The 22,565-nt window shown below is 42.9% G+C and overlaps 1 protein-coding gene across 1 annotated transcript; it reads left to right on the top strand.

Annotated features, from left to right (window-relative positions):
* The first annotated feature begins 4,111 nt into the window (after positions 1–4,111).
* LOC106587978 (large neutral amino acids transporter small subunit 1) lies at positions 4,112–22,522 on the top strand. Its single transcript, XM_082969816.1, has 10 exons — positions 4,112–5,379; positions 8,398–8,523; positions 8,707–8,812; positions 11,624–11,668; positions 11,958–12,081; positions 12,161–12,264; positions 15,207–15,303; positions 19,214–19,363; positions 19,449–19,626; positions 20,764–22,522. The coding sequence occupies exons 1-10, from the start codon at positions 4,845–4,847 to the stop codon at positions 20,817–20,819; spliced, it is 1,521 nt and encodes a 506-aa protein (XP_082825942.1). The 5' UTR covers positions 4,112–4,844; the 3' UTR covers positions 20,820–22,522.
* Positions 22,523–22,565: the final 43 nt, after the last annotated feature.

The following is a 22,565-nucleotide window of genomic DNA, read 5'->3' as shown; positions in this document are numbered from 1 at the left end:
TAGGTACAGATTGATGAACATTTCATTTTCCTGGATGGATGGGGGTGGAGTTTAGTATATGGGTGGGAGTCACGGCACCAATGTGACTGATTGAGTTTTAATGTTCTTTGATCTGAGTCATCAGAGCCACAATTAATATATTACTTCAAGTAATCTTGTATAAGATTAAAAAGAATGCAACACAAATAAAATAAAGGTTAAGTATATAGTGTGTCAGGTACAGTACAGTTACACACTGCACACGTTTACATTGTAAATACACAAAACTGATTGTAAGTACTATGAAATGAACATGCAGGCAACATTGAAAAAAATGTAAATGTCCCCTCACTGGCTTGAGAGACTTGGGCGTGCGCAGTACGTAGGGACGGCAAACGTTCAGCCTAATGCACAGACACTATGGAGGCTTGTGTCTAGAGCGCCTGGTTCCATTGTATGAGCATTTTGAAACTCTTAATGGTGAAATTAGTGAGACATAGATGTCGTTGTTTCAATAGTTTGAGTGGGCAACATATACTATCATCTTAAAATGACATGTTGAATTATTTATCAATATTAAGTGATTGTATATTGCGCTAATGTCCCTGATGTGGCCAGTTTGTGTTACTACCTTACACAAGAGTGTTTTTTCTCAAATATATATATATAATATATATATTAATTATATATATTAATATATATATCAGATAAACCTGTATACATACAAGAAGTATACAAACAGACAATGATAACATATGCTAGGGGGTACAACAAATTACAGATTATACAAAGACCTTAAAAGGAACACACATATTGATTGTTTTAACAGATTTCTTATTAGAAGAATGTTGAATGTTTTATTAATTTCTTATTTATTTCACCTTTATTTAACCAGGTAGGCTAGTTGAGAACAAGTTCTCATTTACAACTGCGACCTGGCCAAGATAAAGCAAAGCAGTTTGACACATACAACAACACAGTTACACATGGAATAAACAAACATACAGTCAATAATACAGTACAAAAAGTCTATATACAATGTGAGCAAATTAGTTAAGATAATGGAGGTAAGTAAATAAATAGGCTATGGTGGCGAAGTAATTACAATATACCAATTAAACACTGGAATGATAGATGTGCAGAAGATGATTGTGCAAGTAGAGATACTGGGGTGCAAAGGAGCAAGATAAATAAATAAATGCAGTATGGGGATGAGGTAGTTGGATGGGCTATTTACAGATGGGCTATGTACAGGTGCAGTGATCTGTGAGCTGCTCTGACAGCTGGTGCTTAAAGTTAGTGAGGGAGATATGAGTCTCTAGCTTCAGTGATTTTTGCAGTTCATTTCAGTCATTGGCAGCAGATAACTGGAAGGAAAGGCGGCCAAAGGAGGAATTGGCTTTGGGGGTGACCAGTGAGATATACCTGCTGGAGCACGTGCTACCTGTTGGTGCTGCTATGTTGACAAGTGAGCTGAGATAAGGCGGGGCTCTAGCAAAGATTTGTAGATGACCTGGAGCCAGTGGGTTTGGCGACGAGTATGAAGCGAGGGCGTACAGGTCGCAGTGGTGGGTAGTATATGAGGCTTTGGTGACAAAACGGATGGCACTGTGATAGACTGCATGCAATTTGTTGAGTAGAGTGTTGGAGGCTAAATTGTAAATGACATCGCCGGAATCGAGGATCGGTAGGATGGTCAGTTTTACGAGGGTATGTTTGGCAGCATGAGTGAAGGATGCTTTGTTGTGAAATAGGAAGCCGATTCTAGATTTAATTTTGGATTGGAGATGCTTAATGTGAGTCTGGAAGGAGAGTTTACAGTCTAGTCAGACACCTAGGTATTTGTAGTTGTCCACATATTCTAAGTCAGAGCCGTCCAGAGTAGTGATGCTGGACGGGCGGGCAGGTGCAGGCAGTGATCGGTTGAAGAGCATGCATTTAGTTTTACTTGCATTCAAGAGCAGTTGGAGGCCACGGAAGGAGAGTTGTATGGCATTGAAGCTCGTCTGGAGGTCAGTTAACACAGTGTCCAAAGAAGGGCCAGAAGTATACAGAATGGTGTCGTCTGCGTAGAGGTGGATCAGAGAATCACCAGCAGCAAGAGCAACATCATTGATATATACAGAGAAGAGAGTCGGCCCGAGAATTGAACCCTGTGGCACCCCCATAGAGACTGCCAGAGGTCCGGACAACAGGCCCTCCGATTTGACACACTGAACTCTATCAGAGAAGTAGTTGGTGAACCAGGTGAGGCAGTCATTTGAGAAACCAAGGCTGTTGAGTCTGCCGATAAGAATGTGGTGATTGACAGAGTCGAAAGCCTTGGCCAGGTCGATAAATACGGCTGCACAGTATTGTCTTTTATCGATGGCGGTTATGATATAGTTTAGGACCTTGAGCGTGGCTGAGGTGCACCCATGACCAGTGAAGGAGAAATGGGGGAGGCTTGGGCGAGTTGCTGTTGGGGGTGCAGGGCAGTTGACCAGGGTAGGGGTAGCCAGGTGGAAAGCATGGCCAGCCGTAGAAAAATGTTTATTGAAATTCTCAATTATAGTGGATTTATCGGTGGTGACAGTGTTTCCTAGCCTCAGTGCAGTGGGCAGCTGGGAGGAGGTGCTCTTATTCTCCATGGACTTTACAGTGTCCCAGAACATTGTGTTCTTAATGTACTGTTACATTTCCTTATAGAAAACACGGAAGAGTGGTTTTTTATTAGTGAATTTACATTTATGAATATGACTTTTTTCCATTAGCACAATTAGATTTATGAGGTAAAATAGTTTTTCTTTATCCTTATTATGGTTAAGGAAACCGAGCAGCACATTCTCCCATAATTTAAAAAAAAAAAGTCATCAAGATTATTAATAATTATAAAACTATGAATATCTTTTACATTATGTTTTTACATGTAGACAAATGCCAAAATAAATGCTCAATTGTTTCTGGATGCTCAACACAAAAAGTACAGTTAATGTCAAAGTCTTTTTGGAGTTTCTTCAGGTAATGATTCACAGGGTAATACTTATGGATCATTCTGAAAGACACCTCTTTGACCTAGTTAACAAGCAGGTATTTGTGTGGTAAAAAACATAATTTTTCCCAACAGATATTGTTGACAAATGTATTCCAGTAAATTGTGACATAATATCCCTTTGAAATAAAGCACGTATAGATCTGTTGTTCTGAAGGAAAGCTTGTATTTTCACCACATAACATTTTGTGTAATTACACATCCTTTTTACCTCAGACTGGCGAAGGGGAAAGGCGGGGATACCTAGTCAGTTGTACAACTGAATGCATTCAACTGAAATGTGTCTTCAGCATCGACATCCACGTCTTCGGCGCCCGGGGAACAGTGGGTTAACTGCCTTGTTCAGGGGCAGAATGTCAGCTCGGGGATTCGATCCCGCGACCTTTCGGTTACTAGCCCAACGCTCTAACCACTATGTTAGTATGAACGTTTATATTCATCACGATGACATAAAATAGATGACTTAAAACAGATCAATCAATATATGTTGTTTTGTACAGTGTATTTGGGGATGCGCGGGACTTAATGAAATGGCACGGAATATTCGGAGCAGTCCCGCTATAAAAGTCGATCACATTCAAACTATCACTTAAATCGCAACCCATCGTTGTCACTGTTGATGTCTTATGCTGTTTAACTGAACCAACAGAAAAAGAGGTCTGTTCTCTTTCCCATAATGGCAGCCTCCCGAAGTTGCAACTCAACATCCGAAATGCCAAAATATAGATTGAATCCTTCTACAAGTTCTCATCCAACCATCCATGTATAGGTTTTTCCAAGTTCCCATTTGGCCTTGGAATGGTGTTAGTTTAAACCCCCAGTTCTGTTGATTTCAGGGTGACATCGATAAAGTTATTAACAATTTATTTTTTTGCGTTACACTTACCGCGTTGGCCAACCACTTTAATCAAAATGCAACACTTAAAAAAATGTCTTCTACATATTGTCTTCTAACCAATGACCTGGACATTATTCCCAGATTCCGTTGTTTGAGCTGTGTTAGTTTAAACAGGGTGCGCACCCTCATTTCCTCCTCTCTCGCCCATTTCATTTCAACGTGATGGACAAATACGTGCGTGTTGCGTTTCTCTTTCCGTTTTAGCGACCCAAAATGTAGCGGTGTGTTGTTCTCTAACCACGGAAGAAAATATATCCAGTGTCCATGTGTTTTTAGTTGTTAGTTTCGACAGCGCGTAGCCGACATCCTGATGTCTCCCCTAATCCATATCAGTGAATTATTGCCGTGGTTTTTGGTGCGTGTTCAGTTTATAAGGTGCTCGTTTAAAACCAAATACAAGTAATGTGATGACTATTGTTACACATGTATGTGTATATAGTACATTGTATGCTTAGCTTTTCAATATATCACGAACTGTTTGTGCATATTCGTTCTTGTTTTGGACAGTTAAAACTCTGTTTTTGACATTGGGCTATTTATCAAAATGTCCAACCAGCGTCTTATTAACAGGAAGAAGAGACAATCAACTTTCATTTCCTATGGTATTGTACTTAATCAGATAAAAACTGCTGAATGAGTCAAAAAAAACATGCTGCGTTGAATTGCTTTTGATGATCTCCCAGAAATCACAGGTTTGTTCTGCCTGGTAGGATCCTCAGCAGACTCAAATATGTGGCGGAACAACCGGTTACTCCAAACCCCTAGTAAAGTTATTCTAGCTTCCATTCCACGTCCACGCTGCATCACCACACCAACACTAACTATTACAACGTTTAGCTAACTAGCTACTGTACAGGACCACCTAGCTGGCAAACTTTATGTAGGTTTTCACCTCGCAATATTCACGAATAGAAGTTTGAAGAAATATTTCTCAACATGTTAAGTTTGAAGAAACGTCAGTCGAAGTCCCCGGGGGAATCAGGCGTCCACGAAAAAGAGTTTTGTCCGATTGAAGGCAGTGCGTTCACAAACCCAACTGGCAGCATCTCCGGGGAGAACACAGTTGAACTGAAAAGATCTATAACTCTATTGAATGGTGTTGCTATCATCGTGGGTAGCGTCATCGGTTCGGGGATATTCTTGACACCCATCGGGGTAGTGAAGGAAGCTGGTTCTGTCGGACTGTCGTTGATCATTTGGGCAGTCTGTGGGTTGTTCTCGACAGTGGGGGCCCTGTGCTATGCTGAATTAGGGACCACCATCTCCAAATCTGGTGGAGATTATGCCTACATTCTTGAGGTCTATGGGTCTCTTCCTGCATTCCTAAAACTCTGGATAGAACTGCTGATCATCCGCCCTTCTTCTCAGTACATCGTTTCTTATGTATTTGCTACTTATTTACTCAAACCCGTCTTCCCGTGCTCTCCAGTACCAGAGCGTGTAGCTAAATTGATCGCCTGCCAGTGTATATGTAAGTCAGTTTCCTTTATGAGATACATATATTCTCTCAACACTTTGAATGAACCTATTTTTATGTATTTTTTATTTCACCTTTATTTAACCAGGTAGGCAAGTTGAGTTCTCATTTACAATTGCGACCTGGCCAAGATAAAGCAAGCAGTTTGACACATACAACAACACAGAGTTACACATGGAGTAAAACAAACATACAGTCAATAATACAGTAGAAAAATAAGTCTATATACAATGTGAGCAAATGAGGTGAGATAAGGGAGGTAAAGGCAAGAAAAGGCCATGGTGGCGAAGTAAATACAATATAGCAAGTAAAACACTGTTAAACCAATATTTCCTGTCTGGTTGCATCAGCTACGTATCAAATTCCATGCATCGTAAACGGCAGGTGTAGGTAGACTAACAGTGAAACACGTATCAAATTCCATGCATCGTAAACGGCAGGTGTAGGTAGACTAACAGTGAAACACGTATCAAATTCCATGCATCGTAAACGGCAGGTGTTGGTAGACTAACAGTGAAACACGTTAGTTACGCGGCCCTTACCAACAATGCTGAGTGAAAGTAGAGAAATAATAGAAAAGTAAAACATGTAATAATAAATACGCAATGAGTAACGATAACTCTGCTTTATACACGGGATACCACGATGTGCAGGGGTAAGAGGTAATTGAGGTACAGTTGAAGTCGGAAGTTTACATATACCTTAGCCAAATACACTTAAACTCAGTTTTTCACAATTCCTAATATTTAATCCTAGTAAAAATCCTCTGTCTTAGGTCAGTTAGGATCACCACTTTATTTTAAGAATGTGAAACGTCAGAATAATAGTAGGGAGAATGATTTATTTCATCTTTTATTTCTTTCATCACATTCCCAGTGGGTCAGAAGTTTACATACACTCAATTAGTATTTGGTAGCATTGCCTTTAAATTGTTTAACTTGGGTCAAACGTTTCAGGTAGCCTTCCACAAGCTTCCCACAATAAGTTGGGTGAATTTTGGCCCATTCCTCCTGACAGAGCTGGTGTAACTGAGTCAGGTTTGTAGGCCTCCTTGCTCACACACGCGTTTTCAGTTCTGCCCACAAATCTTCTATAGGATTGAGGTCAGGGCTTTGTGATGGCCACTCCAATACCTTGACTTTGTCCTTAAGCCATTTTGCCACAACTTTGGAAGAATGCTTGGGGTCATTGTCGATTTGGAAGACCCATTTGCGACCAAGCTTTAACTTCCTGACTGATGTCTTGAGATGTTGCTTCAATATATCCACATAATTTTCCTCCCTCATGATGCCATCTATTTTGTGAAGTGCACCAGTCCCTCCTGCAGCAAAGCACCCCCACAACATGATGCTGCCACCCCCGTGCTTCACGATTGGGATGGTGTTCTTCGGCTTGCAAGCCTCCCCCTTTTTCCTCCAAACATAACGATGGTCATTATGGCCAAACAGTTATATTTTTGTTTCATCAGACCAGAGGACATTTCTCCAAAAAGTACGATCTTTGTCCCCATGTGCAGTTGCAAACCGTAGTCTGGCTTCTTTATGGCGGTTTTGAAGCAGTGACTTCTTCCTTGCTGAGTGGCCTTTCAGGTTATGTCGATATAGGACTTGTTTTACTGTGGATATAGATACTTTTGTACCTGTTTCCTTCAGCATCTTCACATGGTCCTTTGCTGTTGTTCTGGGATTGATTTGCACTATTCGCACCAAAGTACGTTCATCTCTAGGAGACAGAACGCGTCTCCTTCCTGAGCGGTATGACGGCTGCGTGGTCCCATGGTGTTTATACTTGCATACTATTGTTTGTACAGATGAACGTGGTACCTTCAGGCATTTGGAAATTGCGCCCAAGGATGAACCAGACTTGTGGAGGTCTACAATTTTTTTGGCTGATTTCTTTTGATTTTCCCATGATGTCAAGCAAAGAGGCACAGAGTTTGAAGGTAGGCCTTGAAATACATCCACAGGTACACCTCCAATTGACTCAAATGATGTCAATTAGCTTATCAGAAGCTTCTAAAGTCATGACATCATTTTCTGGAATTTTCCAAGCTGTTTGAAGGCACAGTCTACTTCGTGTATGTAAACTTCTGACCCACTGGATTTGTGATACAGTGAATTATAAGTGAAATAATCTGTCTGTAAACAATTGTTGGAAAAATTACTTGTGTCATGCACAAAGCAGATGTTCTAACCGACTTGCCAAAACTATAGTTTGTTAACAAGAAATGTGTGGAGTGGTTGAAAAGCGAGTTTTAATGACTCCAACCTAAACTTCCACCTTCAATTGTATCTACAATTCAAAATGTACAATACAACATGTATAATACCACCATACAACAATATTACAATGTCCGTGTGTATAGAGTGTGTGTGCTTGCGTGTGTGTGTATGTGGGTGTCTGTATCTGTGTGTGTTTCTTCACAGTCCCTGCTGTTCCATAAGGTGTATTTTTACCTGTTTTTAATAAATAAATAAATAAATCTGATTCTACTGCTTGCATCAGTTACCTGATGTGGAATAGAGTTCCATGAAGTCATGGCTCTATGTAGTACTCTGCGCCTCACATTACAAACGGATGCCCTTAGGACAGCAATTATTCTTGCCAGGTGGAAGGAACCAGCTGTCCTGTCTGACTGTCCGTGTTCACCATTCTGTTTTACTGTGACATGAAATAGAATGGTGAACGCAGCGATCAGGCTGTTTCCAACAGGCTAGCAATTCTCCCCTAACCTGCAGAATAAACCTCTGTCTGTCTGTCTGTCTGTCTGTCTGTCTGTCTGTCTGTCTGTCTGTCTGTCTGTCTGTCTGTCTGTCTGTCTGTCTGTCTGTCTGTCTGTCTGTCTGTCTGTCTGTCTGTCTGTCTGTCTGTCTGTCTGTCTGTCTGTCTGTCTGTCTGTCTGTCTGTCTGTCTGTCTGTCTGTCTGTCTGTCTGTCTGTCTGTCTGTCTGTCTGTCTGTCTGTCTGTCTGTCTGTCTGTCTGTCTGTGTCTGTGTGTGTGTGTGTGTTCCAGTGCTCTTGACAGCAGTAAACTGCTGGAGTGTGAAGGCTGCCACACGGGTCCAGGATGTCTTCACTGCAGCCAAGCTCCTCGCTCTGGTGCTCATCATCATCCTCGGCTTTGTGCAGATTGGCAGAGGTGAGAAGTAGACACACAGACAGGCTGAAGTGCTGGATACACACACAGAGGTGAGAAGTAAACACACAGACAGACTGAAGTGCAGATACACACACAGAGAAGCCTTGAATAAGAGTTTTTGTTGCAATCTGTCAGTGATATCTTCTTCTGTCAGTCCACTCACAAACGTTCATCTCTTTTCAGGAGGGACGGAGCGTCTTTGGCCAGAGAACGCATTCGAAGGGACAAGGACGGACGTTGGCAGCTTTGGGTTGGCCCTGTACAGTGGCCTGTTTGCCTACGGAGGCTGGTAAGTAGGGAGGAGGAGGCTGGTAGGTAGGGAGGAGTAGGCTGGTAGGTAGGGAGGAGGCTGGTAGGTAGGGAGGAGGAGGCTGGTATGTAGGGAGGAGGAGGCTGGTAGGTAGGGAGGAGAAGGCTGGTAGTTAGGGAGGAGGAGGCTGGTATGTAGGGAGGAGAAGGCTGGTATGTAGGGAGGAGGAGGCTGGTAGGTAGGGAGGAGTAGGCTGATATGTAGGGAGGAGGAAGCTGGTAGGTAGGGAGGAGGAGGCTGGTAGATAGGGAGGGAGGAGTAGGCTGATATGTAGGGAGGGGGAGGCTGGTAGGTAGGGAGGAGTAGGCTGGTATGTAGGGAGGAGGAGGCTGGTAGGTAGGGAGGAGTAGGCTGGTATGTAGTGAGGAGGAGGCTGGTAGGTAGGGAGGAGGAGGCTGGTATGTAGGGAGGAGGAGGCTGGTAGGTAGGGAGGAGGAGGCTGGTAGTTAGGGAGGAGGAGGCTGGTAGTTAGGGAGGAGGAGGTTGGTAGTTAGGGAGGAGGAGGCTGGTAGTTAGGGAGAAGGAGGCTGGTAGTTAGGGAGGAGGAGGCTGGTAGTTAGGGAGGAGGAGGCTGGTAGTTAGGGAGGAGAGGGCTGGTAGTTAGGGAGGAGGGAACAGAACTAGTGTTTGGGATAAATGTCTCACACCCAGATTAAACCTAGTCCTGGACTACAGAACACTTTACCTGCTTCTTAGTCTGGTCCAGTGTCTATGTATTCATTATCAGTTTAAACCACTGAAATATCTGTCTAGTTTGAATAAATAACAAACAAACACATGATGAATACAGCGCTGTTCATAATGGTATAGGACTACTGTCTGTCTGGCATCTCTACTACAGTGGTTCATAATGGTATAGGACTACTGTCTGTCTGGCATCTCTACTACAGTGGTTCATAATGGTATAGGACTACTGTCTGTCTGGCATCTCTACTACAGTGGTTCATAATGGTATAGGCCTACTGTCTGTCTGGCATCTCTACTACAGTGGTTCATAATGGTATAGGACTACTGTCTGTCTGGCATCTCTACTACAGTGGTTCATAATGGTATAGGACTACTGTCTGTCTGGCATCTCTACTACAGTGGTTCATAACGGTATAGGACTACTGTCTGTCTGGCATCTCTACTACAGTGGTTCATAATGGTATAGGACTACTGTCTGTCTGGCATCTCTACTACAGTGGTTCATAATGGTATAGGACTACTGTCTGTCTGGCATCTCTACTACAGTGGTTCATAATGGTATAGGCCTACTGTCTGTCTGGCATCTCTACTACAGTGGTTCATAATGGTATAGGACTACTGTCTGTCTGGCATCTCTACTACAGTGGTTCATAATGGTATAGGACTACTGTCTGTCTGGCATCTCTACTACAGTGGTTCATAATGGTATAGGACTACTGTCTGTCTGGCATCTCTACTACAGTGGTTCATAATGGTATAGGACTACTGTCTGTCTGGCATCTCTACTACAGTGGTTCATAATGGTATAGGACTACTGTCTGTCTGGCATCTCTACTACAGTGGTTCATAATGGTATAGGACTACTGTCTGTCTGGCATCTCTACTACAGTGGTTCATAATGATATAGGACTACTGTCTGTCTGGCATCTCTACTACAGTGGTTCATAATGGTATAGGACTACTGTCTGTCTGGCATCTCTACTACAGTGGTTCATAATGGTATAGGACTACTGTCTGTCTGGCATCTCTACTACAGTGGTTCATAATGGTATAGGACTACTGTCTGTCTGGCATCTCTACTACAGTGGTTCATAATGGTATAGGACTACTGTCTGTCTGGCATCTCTACTACAGTGGTTCATAACGGTATAGGACTACTGTCTGTCTGGCATCTCTACTACAGTGGTTCATAATGGTATAGGACTACTGTCTGTCTGGCATCTCTACTACAGTGGTTCATAATGGTATAGGACTACTGTCTGTCTGGCATCTCTACTACAGTGGTTCATAATGGTATAGGCCTACTGTCTGTCTGGCATCTCTACTACAGTGGTTCATAATGGTATAGGACTACTGTCTGTCTGGCATCTCTACTACAGTGGTTCATAATGGTATAGGACTACTGTCTGTCTGGCATCTCTACTACAGTGGTTCATAATGGTATAGGACTACTGTCTGTCTGGCATCTCTACTACAGTGGTTCATAATGATATAGGACTACTGTCTGTCTGGCATCTCTACTACAGTGGTTCATAATGGTATAGGACTACTGTCTGTCTGGCATCTCTACTACAGTGGTTCATAATGGTATAGGACTACTGTCTGTCTGGCATCTCTACTACAGTGGTTCATAATGGTATAGGACTACTGTCTGTCTGGCATCTCTACTACAGTGGTTCATAATGGTATAGGACTACTGTCTGTCTGGCATCTCTACTACAGTGGTTCATAATGGTATAGGACTACTGTCTGTCTGGCATCTCTACTACAGTGGTTCATAATGGTATAGGACTACTGTCTGTCTGGCATCTCTACTACAGTGGTTCATAATGGTATAGGACTACTGTCTGTCTGGCATCTCTACTACAGTGGTTCATAATGGTATAGGACTACTGTCTGTCTGGCATCTCTACTACAGTGGTTCATAATGGTATAGGACTACTGTCTGTCTGGCATCTCTACTACAGTGGTTCATAATGGTATAGGACTACTGTCTGTCTGGCATCTCTACTACAGTGGTTCATAATGGTATAGGTCTACTGTCTGTCTGGCATCTCTAGTGCAGTTACGTGAAACACGTTTTTTTGTCTTTTTTTTTCACAGGAATAATTTAAATTTAGTCACAGAAGAGATGATTCAGCCGCACAAGTAAGTCACCAGTAGTGCACTATAGGTTATGTAGAAAATTTGTAACAAACTAAATAGCACAGTTGGTTAGTCAGGCCATAAAACGGCAGCCATCGCCTCTATACGGTATGCTAGGGTGACATTTTAGATTTTCTCCTCCCTGTCACCTGGAGGAAGTTTACGTTTGACCTTTCCTTGACCCTTGCTTCATTTGTGTGTGTGTGTGTGTGTGTGTGTGTGTGTGTGTGTGTGTGTGTGTGTGTGTGTGGTGTGTGTGTGTGTGTGTGTGTGTGTGTGTGTGTGTGTGTAGGAACCTGCCGCGTGCCATCATGCTCTCCCTGCCCGTGGTGACGGTGGTGTATGTCCTTACTAACCTGGCCTACTTCACCACCATCAGCCCTGAGGAGATGGTGGCTTCAGAGGCCGTGGCAGTGGTGAGACTACGAGCATGACGTTACCCACACACAGACACACACACAGCTACCCCTAACTCCAAGTAACTGTGACCTGCAGGACTTTGGTAACTTCCACCTGGGTGTCATGTCCTGGATCATCCCTGTGTTTGTGGGACTGTCCTGTTTCGGCTCCGTCAACGGATCTCTCTTCACTTCCTCCAGGTAACACACACACACACACACACACACACACACACACACACACACACACACACACACACACACACACACACACACACACACACACACACACACACACACACACACACACACACACACACACACACACACACACACGTAACCGATGTGAAATGGCTAGTTAGTTAGCGGTGGTGCGCGCTAATAGCGTTTCAATCAGTAACGTCACTCGCTCTGAGACTTGAAATAGGGTTTCCCCTTGCGTCGCAAGGGCCGCGGCTTTTATGGCGCGATGGGTAACGATGCTTCGTGGGTGTCAGTTGTTGATGTGTGCAAGGGTCCCTGGTTCGAGCCCAGGTCGGGGCGAAGAGAGGGACGGAACCTACACAGTTACACACACACACACACACACGCTAGCACACACACACACACACACACACACACGCTAGCACACAAACTAAACACACAGACATATACAGTGCCTTGCAAAAGTATTCACCCCCTTGGCATTTTTCCTATTTTGTTTTATTACAACCTGTAATTTAAATGTCTTTTTATTTGGATTTCATGTAATGGACATACACAAAATATTCAAAATTGTTGAAGTAAAAAAATAAAATACTTGTTTCAATTTTTGTTTTAAATTTTTATGGAAAAGTGGTGGGTGCATATGTTTTCACCCCCTCTGCTGTGAAGCCCCTAAATAAGATCTGATGCAATCAATTACCTTCAGAAGTCACATAATTAGTTAAATAAAGTCCACCGGTGTGTATATATACTGTATATATACTGCTCAAAAAAATAAAGGGAACACTTAAACAACACATACTAGATCTGAATGAAAGAAATAATCTTATTAAATACTTTTTTCTTTACATAGTTGAATGTGCTGACAACAAAATCACACAAAAATAATCAATGGAAATCCAATTTATCAACCCATGGAGGTCTGGATTTGGAGTCACACTCAAAATTAAAGTGGAAAACCACACTACAGGCTGATCCAACTTTGATGTAATGTCCTTAAAACAAGTCAAAATGAGGCTCAGTAGTGTGTGTGGCCTCCATGTGCCTGTATGACCTCCCTACAACGCCTGGGCATGCTCCTGATGAGGTGGCAGAGTGTGACTCCAAATCCAGACCTCCATGGGTTGATAAATTGGATTTCCATCGATTATTTTTGTGTGATTTTGTTGTCAGCACATTCAACTATGTAAAGAAAAAAGTATTTAATAAGATTATTTCTTTCATTCAGATCTAGGATGTGTTGTTTAAGTGTTCCCTTTATTTTTTTGAGCAGTATATATACACCTGTTCTGAAAGGCCCCAGAGTCCGCAACATCACTAAGCAAGGGGCACCACCAATCAAGCGGCACTATGAAGACCAAGGAGCACTCCAAACAGGTCAGGGACAAAGTTGTGGAGAAGTACAGATCAGGGTTGGATTGTAAAAAAACATCAGAAACTTTGAACATCCCACTGAGCACCATTAAATCCATTATTCAAAAATGGAAAGAATATGCCCCACAACAAACCTGCCAAGAGAGGGCCACCTACCAAAACTCACGGACCAGGCAAGGAGGGAATTAATCAGAGAGGCAACAAAGACACCAAAGATAACCCTGAAGGAGCTGCAAAGCTCCACAGCGGAGATTGGAGTATCTGTCCATAGGAACACTTTAAGTTGTACACTCCATAGAGCTTGGGCTTTACGGAAGAGTGGCCAGAAAAAAGCCATTGCTTCAAGAAAAAAATAAGTGAACACGTTTGGTGTTCGCCAAAAGACATGTGGGAGACTCCCCAAACATATGGAAGAAGGTACTCTGGTCAGATGAGATTGAAATTGAGCTTTTTGGCCATCAAGGAAAACTCTATGTCTGGCACAAACCCAACACCTCTCATCACCCCAAGAACACCATCCCCACAGTTAAGCATGGTGGTGGAAGGATAATGCTGTGGGGATGTTTTTCATCGGCAGGGACTGGGAAACTGGTCAGAATTGAAGGAATGATGGATGGCGCTAAATACAGGGAAATTCTTGAGGGAAACCTGTTTCAGTCTTCCAGAAATTTGAGACTGGGACGGAGGTTCACCTTCCAGCAGGACAATGACCCTAAGCATACTGCTAAAGCAACACTTGTGTAGCCTTGTCCAGCCTTGTGTAGGTCTACAATCTTGTCCCTGACATCCTTGGGGAGCTCTTTGGTCTTGGCCATGGTGGAGAGTTTGGAATCTGATTGATTGATTGCTTCTGTGGACAGGTGTCTTTTATACAGGTAACAAACTGAGATTAGGAGCACTCCCTTTAAGAGTGTGCTCCTAATCTCAGCTCGTTACCTGTATAAAAGACCCCTGAGAGCCAGAAATCTTTCTGATTGAGAGGGGGTCAAATACTTATTTCCCTCATTAAAATGCAAATCAATTTATAACATTTTTGACATGCGTTTTTCTGGATTTTTTGTTGTTGTTATTCTGTCTCTCACTGTTCAAATAAACCTACCATTAAAATTATAGACTGATCATTTCTTTGTCAGTGGGCAAACGTACAAAATCAGCAGGGGATCAAATACTTTTTTCCCTCGCTGTAAATGTATTGGAATGGTCTAGTCAAAGCCCGGACCTCAATCCAATTGAGAATCTGTGCTATGACTTAAAGATTGCTGTACACCAGCGGAACCCATCCAACTTGAAGGAGCTGGAGCAGTTTTGCCTTGAAGAATGGGCAAAAATCCCAGTGTAAATCAAATGATACAAAATCCATTTTAATTCCAGGTTGTAAGGCAACAAAATAGGAAAAATGCCAAGGCGGGTGAATACTTTCGCAAGACACTGTATATGCACACACACACCTCACAGCCCACTCACCTCACAATATAACCTTCTAGAGTCAATGCACACAGGTCAACTTACATGCAGTACTGGGTACCTGTTTGTAATAGACTTCTCTCCATCTTTCTTTCTGTCAGGTTGTTTTTGGTCGGGTCACGAGAAGGTCACCTGCCCATTCTGTTGTCCATGATCCACCCGATCCTGCTCACCCCTCAGCCTTCACTCATCTTCACCGTGAGTCCTGTCATTATCAACCTTCTGTATGAATATTTATTTATTTAACCTCTCAATTGTTTGACTCCTGTTGTGTGAATCAGTGTTTGACTCCTGTTGTGTGAATCAGTGTTTGACTCCTGTTGTGTATCAGTGTTTGACTCCTGGTGTGTGAATCTGTGTTTGACTCCTGTTGTGTGAATCAGTGTTTGACTCCTGTTGTGTATCAGTGTTTGACTCCTGGTGTGTGAATCTGTGTTTGATTCCTGTTGTGTGTATCAGTGTTTGATTCCTGTTGTGTGAATCAATGTTTGACTCCTGTTGTGTGTATCTGTGTTTGACGCCTGTTGTGTGAATCAGTGTTTGACTGTGCATAGTGACGGTGCTGTATGTTGTCTCTCTCTCTCAGTGCATAGTGACGGTGCTGTATGTTGTCTCTCTGTACATAGTGACGGTGCTGTATGTTGTCTCTCTCTCTCTCTCTCTCAGTACATAGTGACGGTGCTGTATGTTCTCTCTCTCAGTACATAGGGACGGTGCTGTATGTTCTCTCTCTCTGTGCATAGTGACGGTGCTGTATGTTGTCTCTCTGTGCATAGTGACGGTGCTGTATGTTCTCTCTCTCTCTCTGTGCATAGTGACGGTGCTGTATGTTCTCTCTCTCTCTCTCAGTGCATAGTGACGGTGCTGTATGTTCTCTCTCTCAGTACATAGGGACGGTGCTGTATGTTCTCTCTCTCTGTGCATAGTGACGGTGCTGTATGTTGTCTCTCTGTGCATAGTGACGGTGCTGTATGTTCTCTCTCTCTCTCTGTGCATAGTGACGGTGCTGTATGTTCTCTCTCTCTCTCTCTCAGTGCATAGTGACGGTGCTGTATGTTCTCTCTCTCTCTCTCTGTACATAGTGACGGTGCTGTATGTTGTCTCTCTCTCTCAGTACATAATGACGGTGCTGTCTCTCTGTGCATAGTGACGGTGCTGTATGTTCTCTCTCTCTGTGCATAGTGACGGTGCTGTATGTTCTCTCTCTCTCTCTCAGTGCATAGTGACGGTGCTGTATGTTGTCTCTCTCTCTCAGTACATAGTGACGGTGCTGTATGTTGTCTCTCTGTACATAGTGACGGTGCTGTATGTTGTCTCTCTCTCTCAGTGCATAATGACGGTGCTGTATTTTGTCTCTCTCTGGGCATAGTGATGGTGCTGTATGTTGTGTCTCTCAGTGCATAGTGACGGTGCTGTATGTTCTCTCTCAATACATAGTGACGGTGCTGTATGTTGTCTCTCTCAGTACATAGTGACGGTGCTGTATGTTGTCTCTCTCAGTACATAGTGATGGTGCTGTATGTTCTCTCTCTCTCTCTCTCTCTGTGCATAGTGATGGTGCTGTATGTTCTCTCTCAGTGCATAGTGACGGTGCTGTATGTTCTCTTACTCTCTCAGTACATAGTGACGGTGCTGTATGTTCTCTTACTCTCTCAGTACATAGTGACGGTGCTGTATGTTCTCTTACTCTCTCAGTACATAGTGACGGTGCTGTATGTTCTCTCTCTCTCTGTGCATAGTGACGGTGCTGTATGTTCTCTCTCTCTCTGTACATAATGACGGTGCTGTATGTTGTCTCTCTCAGTGCATAGTGACGGTGCTGTATGTTGTCTCTCTCAGTGCATTATGACGGTGCTGTATGTTCTCTTACTCTCTCAGTGCATAGTGATGGTGCTGTATGTTGTCTCTCTCAGTGCATACTGACGGTGCTGTATGTTGTCTCTCTCAGTACATAGTGAGGGTGCTGTATGTTCTCTCTCTCTCTCTGTACATAATGACGGTGCTGTATTTTGTCTCTCTCTGTGCATAGTGACGGTGCTGTATGTTCTCTCTCAATACATAGTGACGGTGCTGTATGTTGTCTCTCTCAGTGCATAGTGACAGTGCTGTATATTGTCTCTCTCTCTCAGTGCATACTGACGGTGCTGTATGTTGTCTCTCTCAGTACATAGTGACGGTGCTGTATGTTGTCTCTCTCTCTCAGTACATAGTGACAGTGCTGTATGTTCTCTCTCAATACATAGTGACGGTGCTGTATGTTCTCTCTCTCTCTCAGTGCATAGTGACGGTGCTGTATGTTGTCTCTCTCAGTACATAGTGATGGTGCTGTATGTTGTCTCTCTCAGTACATAGTGACGGTGCTGTATGTTCTCTCTCTCTCTCTCTGTGCATAGTGATGGTGCTGTATGTTGTCTCTCTCAGTGCATAGTGACGGTGCTGTATGTTCTCTCTCTCAGTGCATAGTGACGGTGCTGTATGTTCTCTCTCTCTCTCTGTGCATAGTGATGGTGCTGTATGTTCTCTCTCTCTCTCTGTGCATGTTGACGGTGCTGTATGTTCTTTCTCTCTCAGTGCATAGTGACGGTGCTGTATGTTGTCTCTCTCAGTACATAGTGATGGTGCTGTATGTTCTCTCTCTCTGTGCATAGTGATGGTGCTGTATGTTCTCTCTCAGTGCATAGTGACGGTGCTGTATGTTCTCTCTCTCTCTGTACATAATGACGGTGCTGTATGTTCTCTTACTCTCTCAGTACATAGTGACGGTGCTGTATGTTGTCTCTCTCTGTGCATAGTGACGGTGCTGTATGTTCTCTTACTCTCTCTGTGCATAGTGACGGTGCTGTATGTTGTCTCTCTCTCTGTGCATAGTGACGGTGCTGTATGTTGTCTCTCTCAGTGCATAGTGACGGTGCTGTATGTTGTCTCTCTCAGTGCATAGTGACGGTGCTGTATGTTCTCTTACTCTCTCTGTGCATAGTGATGGTGCTGTATGTTCTCTCTCTCTCTCTGTACATAATGACGGTGCTGTATGTTGTCTCTCTCAGTGCATAGTGATGGTGCTGTATGTTGTCTCTCTCAGTGCATAGTGACGGTGCTGTATGTTCTCTTACTCTCTCAGTACATAATGACGGTGCTGTATGTTGTCTCTCTCAGTGCATAGTGACGGTGCTGTATGTTGTCTCTCTCTCTCTCAGTGCATTATGACGGTGCTGTATGTTCTCTTACTCTCTCAGTGCATAGTGACGGTGCTGTATGTTCTATCTCTCTCAGTGCATTATGACGGTGCTGTATGTTGTCTCTCAGTGCATTATGACGGTGCTGTATGTTCTCTCTCATTGCATAATGATGGTGCTGTATGTTGTCTCTCAGTACATAATGACGGTGCTGTATGTTGTCTTACTCTCTCAGTGCATTATGACGGTGCTGTATGTTCTCTTACTCTCTCAGTGCATATTGACGGTGCTGTATGTTGTCTCTCTCTCAGCACATAATGACGGTGCTGTGTGTTGTCTCTCTGTGCATTATGACGGTGCTGTATGTTCTCTCTCAGTGCATTATGACGGTGCTGTATGTTCTCTCTCAGTGCATTATGACGGTGCTGTATGTTCTCTCTCAGTACATAATGACGGTGCTGTATGTTGTCTTACTCTCTCAGTGCATTAAAACGGTGCTGTATGTTCTCTTACTTTCTCAGTGCATTATGACGGTGCTGTATGTTCTCTGTCTGTGCATTATGACATTGCTGTATGTTCTCTCTCAGTGCATTATGATGGTGCTGTATGTTCTCTCTCAGTGCATTATGACGGTGCTGTATGTTCTCTCTCAGTGCATTATGACGGTGCTGTATGTTCTCTCTCAGTGCATAGTGACGGTGCTGTATGTTCTCTTACTCTCTCAGTGCATTATGACGGTGCTGTATGTTCTCTCTCAGTGCATTATGATGGTGCTGTATGTTCTCTCTCAGTGCATTATGACGGTGCTGTATGTTCTCTCTCAGTGCATAGTGACGGTGCTGTATGTTCTCTTACTCTCTCAGTGCATTATGACGGTGCTGTATGTTCTCTCTCAGTGCATAGTGACGGTGCTGTATGTTCTCTTACTCTTTCAGTGCATTATGACGTTGCTGTATGCATTATCCAGCGACATCTTCTCTATCATCAACTTCTTCAGCTTTTTCGACTGGCTCTGCGTCTCCACGGCCATCATCGGCATGATGTGGCTGCGATACAGGAGACCTGAACTGGAGCGACCCATCAAGGTAAGTCTGTCTGTGTGTGTATCCGTTTGTATAAGTATTTCTGTGTGTGATTCTCCTGTGGGTCCTACATCGTTGTGTGTTCCAGGTGAATCTCCTACTCCCGGTGAGTTTCGTGGTAGCGTCTGTTTTCCTCATTGTGGTGTCATTTTGGAAGACGCCCGTGGAGTGTGGCATCGGCTTCGGTATCATCGCCACTGGAGTACCCGTCTATTTCTTTGGTGTTTGGTGGAAGAAAAAACCCAGCTGGATCATCAATGGCATCAGTGAGTAACTTAACACTGCTGTCACTTCCTGTAGAAAATCACTAAACTATCACTTCTACTAACAAGGTTAATGTACAGTACACATTAATATACTAAACTATCACTTCTACTAACAAGGTTAATGTACAGTACACATCAATATACTAAACTATCACTTCTACTAACAAGGTTAATGTACAGTACACATCAATATACTAAACTATCACTTCTACTAACAAGGTTAATGTACAGTACACATCAATATACTAAACTATCACTTCTACTAACAAGGTTAATGTACAGTACACATCAATATACTAAACTATCACTTCTACTAACAAGGTTAATGTACAGTACACATCAATATACTAAACTATCACTTCTACTAACAAGGTTAATGTACAGTACACATCAATATACTAAACTATCACTTCTACTAACAAGGTTAATGTACAGTACACATTAATATACTAAACTATCACTTCTACTAACAAGGTTAATGTACAGTACATATTAATATACTAAACTATCACTTCTACTAACAAGGTTAATGTACAGTACACATCAATATACTAAACTATCACTTCTACTAACAAGGTTCATGTACAGTACATATTAATATACTAAACTATCACTTCTACTAACAAGGTTAATGTACAGTACACATCAATATACTAAACTATCACTTCTACTAACAAGGTTAATGTACAGTACATATTAATATACTAAACTATCACTTCTACTAACAAGGTTAATGTACAGTACACATCAAGATACTAAACTATCACTTCTACTAACAAGGTTAATGTACAGTACACATCAATATACTAAACTATCACTTCTACTAACAAGGTTAATGTACAGTACACATCAATATACTAAACTATCACTTCTACTAACAAGGTTCATGTACAGTACACATCAAGATGACATCTAGATTAATTAAATACACTACTACTACTACTACTGTACTACTACTACTACTACTACTACTACTACTACTGCTGTGCTACTTCTACTACTACTACTACTACTGTACTACTACTACTACTAGTACTACTACTAACACTACTGCTGTGCTACTACTACTACTAGTACTACTACTAGTACTACTGCTGATGATGAAAGGGTGTAATAGTAGAGCTGGTTTTCTTGCAGGCTTGTTGACCGTGTTCTGTCAGAAGCTTCTCAACGTGGTTCCTCAGGACTCATGAACTCAACCTATTCTCCACTGCAACCCAAGCCGCTGTACCACCACTGAAGCAGTACTGGACGGTTAATGTGTGTTCATCTCAGGCTGATCACTCTGAATACTCTCTAACCTTTGACCCCTAACCTTGATTAAGGAGTCAGTGGGGATGGGGGTGGGTTTATTGTGTCCAGAAGGAAGGGGTGGGGGACCAGCTAGTAAGTAGGCCTAACTATTTGGCTGTTTACACAGAAAACCCACCTTGCTGTCTTTTCTTTACATTTTCAAACTGTCTTTTCAGTATCTTGTCTTTGTTTATATTTCTTCCTATATTTAAATAGCAGTTATGTAGACTGTGTTTTTCTTATTTTAACAGTGTCTTTAAATGTTAAACTGTGGAGTTCTAGAGGTGTACTTAGCAGGGTTAGGCTCAATTTCAATTCCATTCAGAAAGTAAACCAAATTCCACATTTTCCTAATTGAAATGCATTGAAGAGAATATTAATTTCATTGTAGTTCCTGAATTGAAATGGAATTGACCCCAGCCCTGATACTGTTCCCCATGCGCCGAAGACGTGGATGTCGATTAAGGCAGCCTCTGATTCAGAGGGTTTGGGTTAAATGCGGAAGACACCATTTCAGTTGAATACATTCAGTTGGACAACTGACTAGATATCCCCCCCTTTCCTTTCCCTTTTATTTACATAACTGGTAGTATGAAGGCATGATATTTGGTCCTGAAGAAGTTCGTTCTTTAGGAAGTGCACATCTCGGAAGGTAAAATAGTTACTAGAATTCAGAATTATAAGTCGGTGTTCTAGAGTCCCCAGGCTCCATTCCTACAGAGAGAGACAGGAGGAGAGAGAGAGAGACAGGAGGAGAGAGAGACAGGAGGTGAGAGGAGAGACAGACAGGAGGAGAGAGGAGAGAGAGAGACAGGAGGAGAGAGAGAGCAGGAGGAGAGAGAGAGAGAGACAGGAGGAGAGAGAGAGAGACAGGAGGAGAGAGAGAGAGACAGGAGGAGAGAGAGATAGGAGGAGAGAGAGACAGGAGGTGAGAGGAGAGACAGACAGGAGGAGAGAGGAGAGAGACAGACAGGAGGAGAGAGGAGAGAGAGAGACAGGAGGAGAGAGGGGAGAGAGAGACAGGAGGAGAGAGGAGAGAGAGACAGGAGGAGAGAGAGAGACAGGAGGAGAGAGGAGAGAGAGAGACAGGAGGAGAGAGGAGAGAGAGACAGGAGGAGAGAGGAGAGAGAGACAGGAGGAGAGAGAGAGACAGGAGGAGACGAGAGGAGAGAGAGAGTTGTTACTGTCTGTATTCTACCAACAGATTCTGAGAGAGACAGGAGGAGAGAGGAGAGAGAGACAGGAGGAGAGAGAGGAGAGAGAGACGAGAGGAGAGAGAGAGTTGTTACTGTCTGTATTCTACCGACAGATTCTGAGAGAGACAGGAGGAGAGAGAGAGAGAGACAGGAGGAGAGAGGAGAGAGAGACAGGAGGAGAGAGAGAGTTGTTACTGTCTGTATTCTACCAACAGAGATATTCCTGAAGCTTTTTTGACACTTCCAGTGCCTTGTCTTGTTGGTTTTGTTTAATACTCTGTTTGCTCTGAATGTTACAAACTCTATTTTTATATGAAATACCAAGACATTGTTCTAAGTGTCCTCCCTGTGCTGCACTTTGAATGTGAATTTGGTTTTATAAATAAAGTTTTTGACACACCCAATGATGACGGGAGTGAAGAGTGATTGTCGTTTGGGGTTTTGAATGTT

This window comes from Salmo salar, chromosome 26, assembly GCF_965601325.2.
Source record: "Salmo salar chromosome 26, fSalSal1, whole genome shotgun sequence".
Taxonomy (NCBI): domain Eukaryota; kingdom Metazoa; phylum Chordata; class Actinopteri; order Salmoniformes; family Salmonidae; genus Salmo; species Salmo salar.
Note: the sequence above shows the minus strand (reverse complement) of the source record. Positions and strands in the feature narration are given on the sequence as shown.

What these genes read in the sequence shown, in the direction of transcription:
- LOC106587978 (XM_082969816.1), top strand. Translation starts at nt 4,845, where the DNA reads ATGTTAAGTTTGAAGAAACGTCAGTCGAAGTCCCCGGGGGAATCAGGC. An exon ending in CTGTTTGCCTACGGAGGCTG is followed by an intron (nt 8,813 to 11,623) that starts GTAAGTAGGGAG and finishes TTTTTTTCACAG; the next exon opens with GAATAATTTAAATTTAGTCA. An exon ending in TCTCTCTTCACTTCCTCCAG is followed by an intron (nt 12,265 to 15,206) that starts GTAACACACACA and finishes TCTTTCTGTCAG; the next exon opens with GTTGTTTTTGGTCGGGTCAC.